We start from the raw sequence: 14088 nt of genomic DNA on the forward strand, positions 1-14088 counted from the left end.
CCATAAAATCAAGTTTTCTTATTTAATGTGTGAGGAATAAAAACCGCCAAAAATTATCTTGAGAAAATGATTATTCCGAAAATTCATTTTTCATACTTAGTCAATATTTTTACATAAAACAACTTTTCATGTATGATATGAATGCATGAAGGAATCTAAGGTCAATCTAGGTAAAAAACCTTAGATGTTCAATCCACTATGGTGTTAAACCCTATTTAGTTTATGTTAAAACTTATTGAAAATTAATCTATGGAGCTATGAACTAGCTTGGTATATATGATTTAATGTTTACTTTTATTTCTAGAAAGACTATAAAAATTGGAAGTACCAAAAAAAATAATAATTAAATTTTAAGCTAATAACTTTAGTTAGCCCACCCATTGAAAAATTCATGGTTCCGCCCTTGCACCCATATTAGAACAGAGTGATTTTGTTATATCAAAAGGGTGAAGGTGCTCATGTAAGGACTAGTCTGTGATATGCAGATAAAAGGGAATGACTCAACTATTAAGTGGTGTTCAATTGAAAATTTTAGACCCTATTAAGGGATAGAATTAAAGAGTGGTCCAAGTTTCATTCCCTCCAATGTGTCCAAAAGAAAAAATTGCCAAAAAAAGAAACAAAATCGCAAAAGAGAATTCCGTTGCCGGGACTTGAACCCGGGTCTCTCGGGTGAGAGCCGAGTATCCTGACCAACTAGACTACAACGGATGTTGATAACAAGTGCAGCTTAAAAATATAAATAGAGTAAGGACTCATCATGATTATAACACAAAAGCCAAGTTCTGAAATTCCAACTACGATCAATCATCTCTTCTAAATAATATATAACAAAACTTAAACACGATTTTGTCTTTTTAGTTATTTATTTTCATTATTTTGATCTCTAGAATATATGTATAAAGGAATAATTATTGTTAAAAAAAAAAAGGCTTTTCTAGAATATGATGTATAAAGGAATATATGATCACAAACTCATTATTCTTTTTCTTATATTCAACAATGGCATCCAACTTCGTAATTAAATTCATTATTCTTTTTAATATTCTGAATGTTTATTTAAAGGAAAAGTGTTATTGTGCATAACATGTTTTTTCTTCTGCAGTACAAATTGAACCCCAGGCAACTCAAACTTCAACTTGAGATTATGGATATAGAAGCTAAAAGCTACCACAAGAAGATGGAGTAATTATCTCACCTGTGACAAAGCTGAAGGCTAAACCAATAAAATTGGCATTCATAAGGTTATCAGAACTTGCATCTTGTTTACAAGAAAATTAATAATGAATTAAGCTTTTCACTATCAACTATAACGCACAGAGCACCACTTGAACACCAAATTATTCAGAGTTTATGGCACGAAACGTATATCTCATTTGCATTGGTGTCTCGATTCAAAAAATTTGGTGACTTGATATAAAATTGGCAATGGATACAAGCACTTATACAAGTAATGTCACCCCTATTCTTATCTGCTTGGTACAGTTTATAATACAGTATACGAGACTTTCTAGTCAGAAACAATTTCAGGGCGAAAAAAATGGAAGAATTAAGCAGTCTGCACGTGTGAACTGAAACTTGTATCTCTCTGTATATGTTTGTTTTAACCTGTCTTTGATCTCTTCCATACAATAACCGTACCATAGAAATCGGATGATGCTAACAAGTTCTCTCCATGGTTCCAAGCAACACCGATAACCGGAAATCGATGACCCTGCAGTCACATATATTTTGGTCATTTGGGTCCAAATTGAGACTAGGAAACCATTAAAGCCTTGTGTATGAATATGATGAACCTGTAGCTTGTTTACACATGTATGCTTTGGGCGAGTTAAATCATAGAAGTACACATTTGAATCCTCACTTCCGGCAACTAGGGTATTTTAACAGCATGGCAATGTCAGTAAACACACACATAAAAAGTAGTAACTGCAAGACAATGTCAGTAAACCCACATAAAAAGTAGTAACGAAGTATGTGGTAGCATCGATGTTGACATACATACCTATATATTCTCCTTTTTCAAGAGAAAGCAGAGGGCAGAAAGAAGCCCGGATGCTGTATATCCGTGGATTTAATTTGAGTGAGCAGCGGAGAGTCAAATAACCCTGTATTTCCAGAGCAACACTACAACATACCAATCTTGCTGTCAGTGCTTTAAATAAACAACAAAAGTAACAAGGCATGTTCTGTGACCAAACCTGAAGAAAGACAAACTTCCATCTTGAGTACATGTCAGCAACACAGGGCCCCGAGCCAACAGAGAAAAACTTCGGTACTGCACAGTTGTGACTGGAGATTTGCGCCTGATGCTACTTCGATGGCGATGAGAGCGGGATAATACTCCTGTGTGAGAATTCATACTTACTGAATAGATACACCCCTGCAACGAATTATACAATGGACTATATCAGTAAAAGGATATGCAAGCCCATCAGAAGGGAACTTGAAATAAGTATATGCAATGACACACCGTCGCATCCCCACAGAACATGAGCTGTCCAGTGTGAGCATAGTCCATGGAAGTAACCTCACTGTCAAAAAATATTTTATGAATGATCCTCCCTGTGCTGAAATTGAAAACCTGATATATCGATGTAGAAATGCCACCAATCAAATATAATGATAATGTCCTTGAAATACAAACATTACTGGAAAATGACGGCCAAAAATTCGGCTGTGCATGAACATAGGGTATCCAGAACCTAAGTTCTTTTCCTTTCTGAAGAAGCAAGATGCAAAGGTTTCAGTCATTACCGTAACTTCTTTGTCTGCATTGCCAACTGAAAGGAAGTTGTTATTTACCTACATCAAGGAGATGAAGAGAAAACCAAACCTTAAATTGCACTGTTGCATATCATGTTTTGAATAATTATAAAAAAACGAAGGCAAATAATTTAATTTTGCACTAACGTCATCACAGAAAGTCAAGGGAAAAGCCATTATTAATTGAATCAATAAAGGTTGTGGAACTTGATTCAAATGAGGGGGATTCGAGTCTAGTGGGAAAGAATCTTCTATGAGAATCTAGTAGAGACGGGAAGAAAAAGCCTGATAGGCATTTAACATCTGGACTAAAATAATACAACTTGCACTGATGAAATACAAAACATTTTAAACATGCACATATAATAAGGTAACAAATATAAAAATGGATTGCAGCAATTCTGAGGAGCCAAATCTTCTTAATGTTTGTATACACTTACAGGGTGAAAACGAATACACAGTTGTGAAGAAACTCCATATATTACTCGAATGCAAAGGCCTTTTGAAATCTCCCATACTCGCACAGTTTTATCCATTGATGAGGATGCAATGTACTGATTGTTTGATGAGAAATCAAAGTCTGAAAATGAATTAGAATTTCAGAAACACGATCCAGAAACAAAACAAAGTTTGTTTTTATCAGTGCCTAAGAAAGGGGGAAAAAAAAAACTAGAAGATTTGCATCCAGTACAGAATTACGGACTCAATGTTGCATATCATGATTCTTTCGCCTTTCAGTCATCAGAACCATTTTGAACAACAGTAAATTTTTCAGTATACCTATTAATTTACTGCCACAAGTTGATTGGATTAACCAAAAATAAATAAAAATGTTGGTGGTACCAGAGTGTTTACTTGGAGCAAGGTGCTTAAGCCTAGGACTTCTTATGCTACCAGTCCGTACAATAAAAAAAAAAAAATTTGTACCATAAAAATCTACTTATTTATGGAGAACAGACAAAAAGGACTAGAGATATTATTATTGAAAATACGATAGAAAAAGACAACAGTAACAATACCAGTCAATCCAACCTGTAACATCTTTGGAGTGACCATGCAGATGTTTGAGGACTGATGGTGGATCAGAGACAGTGCATACTGTCAAGGTTCCGTCTGATGCTCCATATGCAAGCAGATCAGAACTCATGTGCCCAAACTTCAAAACCGTAACTGTACATAAAAACAAATGAGGTTTCTTCCTTTTTAAATGTTACATTCGCTCTCAACTTAGTAACACAACCAGGGGGGTCAATTGGTCTAGTACTTGCAGGAAAAAATTACCAGAGGCTTTGCACTGATCAAAGATGCAATGCATTCCGACAAACGAGTACGCAGGTTCAGCCCGACGATTACGTGGGCGGTCATTATCACTATTACTTGAGCCAAAACTTCTGCGAGGCGAAGGTTGACTGCCACTTTGGACGTCCTGTAAAGAAAAGAAGAACATGAACCCATGATCACAACCAAAAAGGGAAAAAAACAGTTAACAAAGTAAAATTCTAATTTTGCACTGTAATCCCAAATTTTGCCCAAGCGTCATCACATTTATAGCTCGGAAACTAAAACTCACATCTCCACATTCAAGCAAGGGAAATGGATGGGGATGAGCAACATATGCATATTATATAGGATTAACAAAACCCAGAAAGGAATGGAATTTGAATTACAGAAACACATACCCTGCCAGGGCTCCAGCTTTCGACATCATACAAAAGAGACCGTGGACTTGGAGGTGGAATCCATCGCCCACTGATGCATGAAGCAGTAAATTACCCTGATGTCAGCATACATTACGAATTTAAGAAAACAAAACAAAAAATTCACTAATTAAAAAAGATTAATTATGATTTCATCACAGTTTGGTTTGAGAGAGTAGCAAAGCAAAAGCTTGATATGAATTGATGGGTCGACGGACCTGTTTCCGGGAGTGGTTTGGAGGCTCGGAGTTTGCATATTTTCCCAATTCCTCGGCCTCCGGATGTAATTTCGAAACGCAACGTATCCTTTTCCATTGCATCTCCAATCCTTCAACGATCAAAATCAATACCAGCATGCATGAAATGAATGAATTTCTGAATTCTGTAAATTGTTGAACACAGAAGATGAAGAAGAAGAGGAGAAGAAGATTACAAGGCGGCGTTGAAATGGAGACTGGGGCTTGCGAGAGAGAAGAAGCCGACGAATACCGATGTAGTCGGGATCGGAGTCGGCGGGAGCAGGCTGAAGCAAGCAGATCAACAGCTGTGGATCTGCATTCTTCTTCTTCTTCTCCTTCTCTGGTGGAGCACAACTATCACCGTTGGCAATACCAATCTTCTTCTCCTCCTCTTCTGGAGCACCATCATTACCACCGTCGCCATTACCGGCCTTCTCTTCCGCCATCTGGGTTGTTTTGTGTTCTGGGTTTGGATTTAGCGTTGGCTACGTGTTTGCCTATGGAGGAGTATATAGTTTGACTCTGAGAGAAGAGTCTTAGGTGGGTCGTTGTTGTGGAACCGTTAGATGAGATGACACTGGATCTCATCCAACGGTTAAAAGGAAAGAAAAAAAACTTCTTCCCTTTTACTAGCAGACTCGAACTCCTCTGCTTTGAAACTTCAAATTTTTTTGGACATGTTCAAGACTTTTAGCCCAAGTTTTCAGACTTTTAAAATCTTAATCACCCGATGTAGGTAGATAGAGGAAGATAGAGAATCTGAAAAAGTAAGGTATTATGGGGATGTCGTGCTTAAAAGATAAAATAATATGGGTAACAAGTCAGAAAATAATTTAAAACAAACAAATTTAAAATAAAATTAAGTTTTTGAAATTTCAATTTTCTTTCGATAAAAACGTTCAGGAAAAATAAATCATGATTGTATAAACAAATTTTCTCAAGAAAAATTAACCACAAATTTATTCTAGGTTAAAATCATTTTTAAAAAAATTAATAAATTTGCTAACTCAAATTTTAATTTTGCACTATTTGAAACTACTGTGTACATGAATAGTTCTATTTTACGAGGGGAAAATTTGGGATTGAGTCCGCTTGCATCGAAGATGATCTAAAGGTTTTTAACATGTTCAAAAAATGGTTAGATTTCCTATTTTCCCACAAGGCAATGGGTGAGGTTTGCTACATGCTCTAAGCTCTAATGGATAAGGTAACATGCAAGGCAACTTTGCCTCAATGTGTCTGGTAAGGCAACTTTGCCTTGGTAGTTGTTAAAAGAGATTGGTGAGTACAGCTGCACAGGTTAGGTTAGGTGATTTGAGAGCTATATTGATCTTGCATTGAGCTCTTTCTTATCTTAATGAAGTTGTTTGACTGGTCTTGGTGTGTACTTTTCAGAATGGCGGCTTTCTTTTGAATCATAAACTCAAAAAAGAGGAGCAAATTATATCACAAAGCAACCACAACAGGAAGTCAATGATTTAAGTTTTAATGTGCATTCGATCTCGGGAATCAATTTTTCGATGGTAAAAAGAGAGACAAGAAAAAGGGTACAAAGATTTTTGTGATTCAACCTCAATCCTATGTCCATGTTGAAGAGGATCATGCATAAAAGCACATGAAAATATACAGCCAGTGAACAAAACATTGAATCTTCTAATAATACTCATACATTCAGGCATTTAATTTATTGTTTCCATCAAGATCAGGTTCTTATGGACTTTGAATCATCAACAGGGTAATGGTGTCTGTTGAAAAGCCATGTAGAATCAGCTTCTACAGCATATCCGTCTTGATTACGGTGCCAGCTAAAGTAAGCATGAGTTCTGTTCTTTATGTCAAAAATTCCATGACCAAAACTGGCCTCTCGGAAAAGTGACTAATCTGGCTGTGGCTCTGTCATACTGCACCACAAGAAAGAAACAAAAAAAGTCACACATTAAGCTATCAGGCAATGCTACAAGCAGGAAATTCCGGTGTACTGATAAAATTCTTACACGGTCGATAAGCCTTCAAGATTTCCTCCATCACCTACTGTAACGTACACCGGTGCAGATTGATCTTTCACAGGAGTGCAATTTGCATTCACAACATTATATGCAACATTGGACACACGTTCCTGTGGTGTATACCAATTAAATCAGCATTTCTGCATTCTGCAAAATACTTCTCCACAAAATGGTTTCTTATGCGTATATTGAGTACTTACAGATCGTTCATAGGCATGAACATGACCGTTAAATACGACATCAACTTTGTACTTGACAAACCACGGTTCAAACGTCACTCTTATGCCTTCTCCTTCCATGTACTGCAAGTAGTAGCTATTATACCATGGACAATGCATTATAACAATCAACCAAGGTGTCTCACTCCTGTTAACTTTTGGTAGCTCTGTCTAGAGCCATTGGTACTGAGGAGTGCTTGGACCTTAAGAAAAAAGAAATGATATTTGACATGAAATTGCTGAAGCACTCAATTAATTTGAACACATAGTACAGAAGATCTCACTACCAAATTAGAAATTAAAGACAGGACATCCTGCACAGAGTCGGACTATGTATATTGTATATATCCTCACCATATGCCGAATAAGAAGCCAAGACTATGATGTATGCCGAAGCTCTCTTGATTGAGTACCAAAATGGGGCAGTACTCCCTGATGCATTATATGGGACATAATACCGGTGAGTGTAAGGCTTAAAAGGTATTGTTTCACCCTGCAACAAAAGTACCAATCTTCTTTTAGCAAAATACTTCATCTGATGACTTTCTTAGGATTCGAAAAATTCATAAAAAAAAAAGAAGAAGCAGCAAATACTGGGATAAATTTAGTGGATGAGTAGAACTGTAAATAAACTAACAACAAAGGCATCATGGTTGAGGAAGATGCTATATTTCAAGTTCATTAGCTATTATACAGAATAATATACTTCTTTAGATTTCACACAATGCAGACCCTTCTTTCTCTTTGGTTGCCAAAGACGAGGATCATTCTTATAATGCAGGTATTCCTCACAACAAGTGTATACACAATTGTGAAAAAAAAAGATCTAATCGAAGACGAGAAAAGATAAACAAGAGTTCCAGAAAAGCTAGTGTTGTTATGAGATGCTTACAAGTTCTGGGGCAAAATCAATCTCATGATTCCCTCCACTCCATATCCAAGGTTGATAAGCAGCACTTCTCTCAGTGAATCTCCCCAATGTATCCCATCTAACATTATCATGATATGGATAGTCATTTGCATAGGAGAGGTCCCCAAGATACAAAACTGTTTGTCCTTTGAGCGGATTTAATTCATAATGAGTAAGTGTCCTATTTGAATCGAAGGTCTGACCCAGATCACCTACAAATGATACCCCAAATGGTTGGTGATATATAGATTTTAACCACACACTGCAGCAAAACAATTTATAGTTGTGTCTCATCCATTATCTAGTTCCCAAGTTAAGGCCATAAAGCAGACTGTTTAAAATGGTAGACTTGCACACTAAGGAACAAGTTTCACAAGATTTGAGCAACAATTTCAAGATGGAATGGAAGAGGGCCATTGGAACAAACCTTGTAACCCACTCAACAGCAACGAAATTACATTTGAATCACAGAGCCAAAACTTGAACCAAGTCTAACTAGCTACAGCATTTTATGATCCATCCTGTTGCGAAATACTGACCTATGAGACCAAATGTGTAGGTACGTCGGACCAACTTTAGGAGGAGTTGTAAACCAGAATTGCCTCTCAGTATTGCCTATTCCAACTACATAGTAATATGTGGTATTGAACTGCACAAGAATGTGAAGTAATTGGATCACACTACAGTCTTAAATACTTGGGCTGCATTCATACTTTCAATTGGAAAATTCCAAACCTGTTCTCCGGTACAGACTCCACAACCTATGCATTTGAAGAAAAAGAATATAATGCAAAGTACTTCATCTGATGACTTTCTTAGGATTTGAAAAATTCATTAAAAAAAAAAAAGAGAGAGCAGCAAATACTGGGATAAATTTAGTGGATGAGTAGAACTGTAAATAAACTAACAACAAAGGCATCATGGTTGAGGAAGATGCTATATTTCAAGTTCATTAGCCATTATACAGAATAGTGTACAGATTTCACACAATGCAGACCCTTCTTTCTCTTTGGTTGCCAAAGATGAGGATCATTCTTATAATGCATGTATTTCTTACAACAAGTGTATGCACAATTGTACAAAAAATGATCTAATCGAAGACGAGAAAAGATAAACAAGAGTATAACTTTCCAGACAAGCTAGTGTTTTATGAGATGCTTACAAGTTCTGAGGCAAAATCAATCTCATGATTCCCTGCACTCCAGCACTTCTCTCAGTGAATCTCCCCCATGTATCCCATCTAACATTATCATGATATGGATAGTCATCTGCATAGGAGAGGTCCGCAAGATACAAAACTGTTTGTCCTTTGAGCGGATTTAATGGGTAATGAGTAAGCGTCCATTATATACACATGAAGAAGCTAATCTCACCACACCCATCTTGGTCATATTGTCCCAGACAGGCCCCATTGAGCTATGGACCCTAATTTCCATTATATACACATGAAACAATAAATTAAAAGAATAAAATTCTATAACTTGTCACAGAATGTGGGGACTATTCAGAGCTCTATACGAATATACAGATTAGATGTCAAAGAGTCGAATCCAAAAACAAATAGGGTTTGCCTGGATTTTGTTCAGTTGCTATCTTTCTTGTAATTTAGTTGTCTTCTGGGGAAGACAAAATTGAGCATGAAAAGTGCATTGTTTGCATATATATGAGAGAGAGAGAGAGAGAGAGAGAGAGAGAGAGAGAGAGAGAAGACATAAGTGCATTCTTGTTTGATTATTCCCAGAGAAAATGGCATATGGTCAAGCTACTAGCGTCCAAGTCTAATCTACTATTCAGTGCAACCTTTGTTTCATGTAATTTAAAACTTGCCTTGCAAATCTTGTTTCTTTCTTTGGTTGGTGTTGTGACCTTTGATTTCTTCCGGTTGTCTTCCTTTTTTTGACCCTTTGCCTATGTTTTGCCGCTCGGCGTTTTCTCTTTGGTCTTGCCTTGGTGCAGTTTTATTTCCCTAGAGACAACATAAAAGCATTCTCTTGGAGTAGGAAAACAATGAGTATATTGGGTCCCAGCGGATTTATGCGAAGGAGTTTCTCATGTCTTAATCCGTATGTTACGTGAGAATAAAGTTTCGAATTTATGCGTGTTGTAGCTATTGTACAGGATATTGAGAGTTTGTTTCATGATCTCCAAGTCACTGAACTCAGGCATATTGAATGAGCCATCTACTTTAGGGCATTACAGAGATAATGAAGATATCTATTTGGTTCTCTAGTTTTAAAGCCTCTATGGCTTGTAAGTATCAGAAACTCAAGGATATGATGCAGATCTTCCTTCTATTAGGTTTTTCTTTTTCTTCAAAAAGTACAAAATAAATGAGATTCAAATTTGTAAGAGTTGGGGGAAGGTATAAACTATTGAATCTTTTATTAGCTGATACATTTGGGTGCTTATTCAAGAGAACAATAGCAACATAACGTCTTCTAATTATTGGGCACTTGTGGAATCATCAACAGGATGATAGTATCTGTTGAAAAACCACATAGAATCAGCTGTTACTGCATATCCATCTTGATTCCGGTGCCAACCATAGTATGCATGGGTTCGGTTCTTGATGTCGAAAGTAGCATGACCAAAACTGGCCTCTCTATAAGCTGAGTAAGCCGGCTGGGGTTCTGTCATACTGCATCACAAAAGAAAATTTTCATAGACTCAGTATGCAGTGCTAACAAAAGGCATTGAATCAGAAAACACCAATTCTATCTCGCATACTGACTTAATGCCAAATCTATCGCACATACTGACAGACTGAACATCAAATCTATAGCGCATACTGACACACTTAACACCAAATCTATCGCGCATACTGACATACTTAACACCAAATCTATCATGCACACTGATATACTTACTTGGTGGCTAAGACTTCAATATTTCCACCATCACCAATGGTAATGTAGACTGGTGCGGATTGATCTTTCACGGAATGCAAATACCATTTACGATGTTGTATGCAACATTGGACACACGTTCCTGTTGTATACACAAATCAGTGAAATCACTTATCAAGTCCTGACATCTTGAATCTTGACAGTAGATGGAGGATGGTAAAAGGAAAAAAAAAAAAAAAATACAGTGTGCTTAGTATTAGGTATAGGCATTTCTGCAATGTACGTTCCCTGAAATGGGTTCCCTATACTTTATCGAAAGATTAAAGTGTTCGATAAATCGGATCAATATGTTGAATTTAAAAATCTTTGTGGTACAAATAGAGACTATTTTGTTATACAATATATCCAGTTCTATGCAGAGCAGCACACCAAATCACAGGGACAAAGGCATGTATATAAAGTACTTACAGATCGTTCATAGGCATGGACATGACCAGCAAATACCACGTCAACCTTGTACTTCACAAACCATGGCTCATACATCACTCTCATGGTTTCGCCTTCCATATAGTGATAGTTGTAACTATTATACCATGGTGCATGCATTAAAACAATCAACCATGGTGTCTCACTTCTGTTAACCTTTTGTAGCTCCTGCTCAAGCCAAAAGTACTGAGGAGTGTATTTACCTTGAAAACGGAAACGATATGTTAAATGAAATTGCTGAAGGACTCAGCTTAACACAGACGTTATAAATGTGACCTCTCTACAGAGTCAGAAATTGACTGGAGGTTCTGTGGAGAACAAGAAATTCTAATTGGTGTACATGATAATTTGGAAGCAAAATCCTATCATTTTAAAAACAGCCGTTACAAAATATCTGTATGATATAACTTAAACAATCAGTCCATGATGTCATTTACAGATATGAATACGGTATACTGCTGTAAAAATCCATGAAAAAAAGAGCTTACTATTTAAAGTTTATTGTGGATTCCAACCTCCAAACCACCCAAAAATTAGCAGGGACCACAGGAGCTGATGTAACAAATGCAAGGAGTATCCAGTTATGTCTTTATCTTTTCTATTTTTCCTTTTTTTATCGAAGTATGTCTTTATCTATTTATTTCAAGATGACATTTGTAATAAATTTATGGGTGGCAAAGTTATGCATTTGATATTCAGAAAAGAAAATTTTGAATGATGTTAATATATTAACCAAAACATAAATGTATATCCTTACCATATGCTGAATAAGAAGACAAGACTATGATGTATGCTGAAGCTCTCTTGATTGAGTACCAAAAGGGAGCAGTACTCCCTGATGCTTTATATGGGACATGATATCGGTGAGTGTAAGGCTTAAAAGGTTTGGTTTCACCCTGCAACAAAAGTTCCTATCTTCTTTTAGAAAATGCTTCATCCAATGACTTCTTTGGGACATGGAAATGCATAAACAAAATGATCAGTAGATACTGGGTTAAATTTTGTCAAATACAAGATATTTGGAAGGACAAGCACACGTACATATACAAGTAATACTAAAGACAGATTATATAAATACAAATGATCTCATCTAAGACCAGAAATGGCAAATGAGAGTATAAGCTCACTTTCTAGAGCAACCAGTTGTTTTATGAGATGCTTACAAGTTCTGGGGCAAAATCAATTTCATGATTCCCTGCAGTCCATATCCAGGGTTGATACGCGACACTTCTCTCGGTGAATCTTCCCCATGTATCCCACCAGACATTATCATGATTTGGGTGGGTATCTGCATAACAGAGGTCCCCAACAAACAATACTGCTTGTCCTTTCTGTGGGTTTAACTCGTAATGAGTAAGTGTCTTATTGGAATCAAAGCTCTGACCCAGATCCCCTGAAAATGATACATCATGGTAAAATGTTATTTAGATTTAAGAAAGTACACTAGAGTAGAACAATTTACATTTCACAAACACAGGCAATTGCGTCTCATCGATTATGTAGTTCCCAAGTTAAGGAAAACTGTTTCAAATGACAGACTTGCACACTAAGGGACAAGTTTCATAAAATAAAGAACTCTAATTTGGTTTGGTATCATTCAAGATGAACGTAGGAGGCTCGTTGCAACACCTCTAAGCTAGTCAATAGCATGAAATTTCCTTTTTAATCCAATGCCAAAAGTTGAACCAGATGTAAATAGCTACATTACTTTACAATGCATCCTGCTCTGATACGAAATACTCACCTATGAGACCAAATGTGTAAGGGACGTCTGGCCCAACTTCAGGAGGAGTTATAAACCAAAACTGCCGCTCAGTGTGGCCAATGCCAACCACATAGTAGTATTTGGTATTGAACTGTGCAAGAATGTATAGGATTAGATCACACTACAATTTGTAAATTACACTTAGACTGCAATCATCATTACAATCAGCAAATTCTACAATCAACCTATGGATTTGAAGGAAAAAGAAATGAGGCAAAAGCACATGAGCATATCAAGTTTACCTTTAAATTTCTGATGGTCGTGTGATGAATGTAACCAGAAGTGTAATTGTAGAATTTATAGGTTGTAACTTTGCCCTCAGATTTCTGTTTCTTGCTGTATGCGCTCCAGTAAAGCACTGTATTGGAACCTGGTTCCTCCACCGTGACCCAAGACACAATCATGGCTTTTCCCAGCTGGTCGCCTTGTGTTATATGTACCTTAAATCAAAGATCAGACAGATATCAAAATTAAATTAAATCACTAAAAACTACACCTATTAATCAGTCAATCCCATAAAGAAGAAAGCAAATTATGAAGTAAGCCATCAATTTTCAATAAAAACAAGAACAAATTTATATAAAAGATATTCAATTAAATAAAGGTTCTTTTATGGTTCCAATAAAAGTTGTCTTAATTATACTGAGAGAGAGAGAGATCATACTTGTTGAGGTGCATTATAGCCAGGAGGGACTTTAAAGACATCACTGTCGAGAGGCATGACCCCAGATTTCTCCACTTGCCTCACAAAACTACTTGTCTTGCCTCCATTACACACCACTGCCAAGCTCAAAACAAAACCCAACACTACAACAATGGCTGCTGCTACCCTGGAAGAAGTACCCATCTTGGCCATGTTTTGCAGAGGACCCTCAAAACCCACGAATCCACAGACAGCCTACTGAGCTTAGGACAAGCATTTCCTTTATATAGACTTGAAATGAGTTTACTAAGAAAGAAAAAATAAAAGATTTTCCATAAAATGAGGGGAATATTCATGGCTCTTTGCGGATAACAGAGATTTGCAGTCAAAGTATTGAAATTTCAATGCTAAAGCTGGTTGTGGGTGCTGCCTGGATTTTCTTTAGTAATTGTGTGTTGCTCTGGGAATTTAAGAGGGGCAATTTGGGTTTCGCGGAAAATAATGATGATGGG

General features: G+C 36.7%; 2 protein-coding genes, 1 non-coding gene and 1 pseudogene across 4 annotated transcripts; all 4 read right to left on the reverse strand.

The window, feature by feature from the left end:
• Positions 1–638: 638 nt before the first annotated feature.
• Positions 639–711, reverse strand: TRNAE-CUC (transfer RNA glutamic acid (anticodon CUC)). The gene has a single exon. It is a non-coding gene; the product is annotated as a tRNA-Glu (tRNA).
• Positions 712–1389: 678 nt separating this feature from the next.
• LOC103335708 (Transducin/WD40 repeat-like superfamily protein) lies at positions 1390–5228 on the reverse strand. The gene is made up of 12 exons (XM_008238734.3): positions 4897–5228; positions 4682–4791; positions 4446–4515; positions 4048–4192; positions 3799–3936; positions 3207–3346; positions 2758–2805; positions 2474–2584; positions 2202–2383; positions 2006–2127; positions 1797–1873; positions 1390–1714 (listed from the first exon to the last, which is right to left on the reverse strand). Exons 1-12 carry the CDS (start codon positions 5146–5148, stop codon positions 1604–1606), a joined length of 1506 nt encoding a protein of 501 aa, XP_008236956.1. The 5' UTR covers positions 5149–5228; the 3' UTR covers positions 1390–1603.
• A 952-nt stretch (positions 5229–6180) lies between these two features.
• On the reverse strand, positions 6181–9248 carry LOC103335760 (purple acid phosphatase 2-like; annotated as a pseudogene). Its single transcript, XR_016128134.1, has 7 exons — positions 9210–9248; positions 8376–8485; positions 7819–8048; positions 7281–7419; positions 6909–7129; positions 6697–6818; positions 6181–6603 (listed from the first exon to the last, which is right to left on the reverse strand). The product of XR_016128134.1 is annotated as a purple acid phosphatase 2-like (transcript).
• An 862-nt stretch (positions 9249–10110) lies between these two features.
• Positions 10111–14049, reverse strand: LOC103335710 (purple acid phosphatase-like). The gene is given in 9 exon segments (XM_008238737.3): positions 10111–10474; positions 10704–10773; positions 10776–10824; positions 11151–11371; positions 11926–12064; positions 12332–12561; positions 12913–13024; positions 13176–13373; positions 13598–14049. Coding segments are annotated over 9 exon segments (1407 nt in total). The 5' UTR covers positions 13790–14049; the 3' UTR covers positions 10111–10278.
• Positions 14050–14088: the final 39 nt, after the last annotated feature.

The sequence above is a fragment of the Prunus mume genome, linkage group LG6, assembly GCF_029339155.1.
Source record: "Prunus mume cultivar Tortuosa linkage group LG6, ASM2933915v1, whole genome shotgun sequence".
NCBI lineage: Eukaryota > Viridiplantae > Streptophyta > Magnoliopsida > Rosales > Rosaceae > Prunus > Prunus mume.